The 1,451-nt window shown below is 59.7% G+C and overlaps 1 protein-coding gene across 1 annotated transcript in view; it reads right to left on the reverse strand.

The window, feature by feature from the left end:
* Positions 1-1,262, reverse strand: part of LOC127751166 (uncharacterized protein DDB_G0271670-like) — a 2,046-nt gene extending 784 nt beyond the window's left edge. Inside the window, exons 1-3 of the mRNA XM_052274280.1 lie at positions 715-1,262; positions 306-395; positions 56-230 (exon numbers count right to left, since the gene is read on the reverse strand). Of these exons, the coding sequence (XP_052130240.1) occupies positions 56-230; positions 306-395; positions 715-1,209 (760 nt within the window). The 5' untranslated portion in view covers positions 1,210-1,262. The remainder of the gene's footprint in view (positions 1-55; positions 231-305; positions 396-714) is intronic.
* Positions 1,263-1,451: the final 189 nt, after the last annotated feature.

The following is a 1,451-nucleotide window of genomic DNA, read 5'->3' on the forward strand; positions in this document are numbered from 1 at the left end:
TTGCATGACCAGGCTGCATGAGCTGTAGGACAAGTTGATCTCATACACAACTTACCATCAGGGTTTGCCCTTCCTGGGCGCTGCGGGGCCGTCGGCGCCCTGCCTGCAGCCGGGTTAAGTGGCGCCATGCGCGGTGGGGGTGGGGCGCACCCCTGCACGGGTGGCTGTTTGACAGGCGTACTGAAGTCCATGGGTGCACCAGCCTCGAATGATAGAAATGGGAGCTCCAACTGCAGAAGAAGAAAAAAGTAATTTATCTTTCAAAAGAAGGAGGAAAAAAAAAAAACATTTGGAAAATTACTTACATTGCCTGCTCCGTACATTATGTCATGTTCGCCCGTGGTAGCCCCGGAGAGCACGTCATCATCCCGTAATGCAGCGGCAAGGGGGCAGTCCTGGAAAAAACAAAAAGTTATGAGACACACGCACCTCGATAAGCTGTAGTGCCCGTACACCACCCTGGCGCTGCCCTCCCTGTCGGCCCTGCGCAACCTCGAGGAGTACCGCCCGCCCACACATACACCACCAGCTCCACCCTGGCGCTGCCCTTCCTGTCGGCCCTGCGCCACCTCGACATGTACCGCCCGCCCACACATACACCGTCAGCTCCACCCTGGCGCTGCCCTCCCTGTCGGCCCTGCGCCACCTCGACAAGTACCGCCCGCCCGCCCACACATACACTCACACACAGCTATGACCTAAATGCACACTTACATCTTCTTCCTCCACGGTGGTGGAGAGCTCGAGGTCCATCATAGCAATATCCACCGCGTTGTCGGAGCCACAGCCTGACGGTGCCTGCAGCATAACCGAGCAGTTACATCCGCTCATGTCATGGCTCGCCCCGCAGCACATATCTTTAGGATCGCCTATGTCGTTGCTGGGGCCACACATCTCCAGCGCCTCGCCAAGTGCTGATCCGCATGATGATGGCGGCGTGCAGGGCTGCCCACCAACCGAAGTCTCGGCAGGTGAACACGGCGGAGTTGCTGGGGTGTAGCTAAGCCAGGAGGTATCATGATCTGCGCCGGCGCTCTTGGCTTTGCACCCAGTGCAGTTGCTGCTGCAGCTGCTGCTGCTGGTGGTGGAGCTGTCGCTGCTACTGCTCCTGCATTTGTCGCAACTGCAGCTGCTGTTCCTGCTGCTGCTGCTACTGGACTCTTCTCCCTGCGGGCAGGGCGGCGGCGGTGTTGTCGGCACGACCTCCATGCTCTCTTCCTCCTCCTTGGTTGACTCCTGCAAAAATAAGAGAGTTTACGGACGGTCCCTCCCAGCTGAGCGCCAAGCGGCGACGGGCAGTGACCTTGGTGCGTACGGCGGGAGGGGAGAGAGTCTGCATCCGAAACAACTGCCGCCCCGGTGCGCTCAGCGCGCCGAGCGTCAATGGAGGCTGTGTGCGAAACGAGGGGAGAGGGTCTGCATCCGAAACAGCTGCTGGCTCGCTGCGCTCA

Source organism: Frankliniella occidentalis, unplaced genomic scaffold (genome assembly GCF_000697945.3).
Source record: "Frankliniella occidentalis isolate FOCC.00 unplaced genomic scaffold, Focc_3.1 Scaffold367, whole genome shotgun sequence".
NCBI lineage: Eukaryota > Metazoa > Arthropoda > Insecta > Thysanoptera > Thripidae > Frankliniella > Frankliniella occidentalis.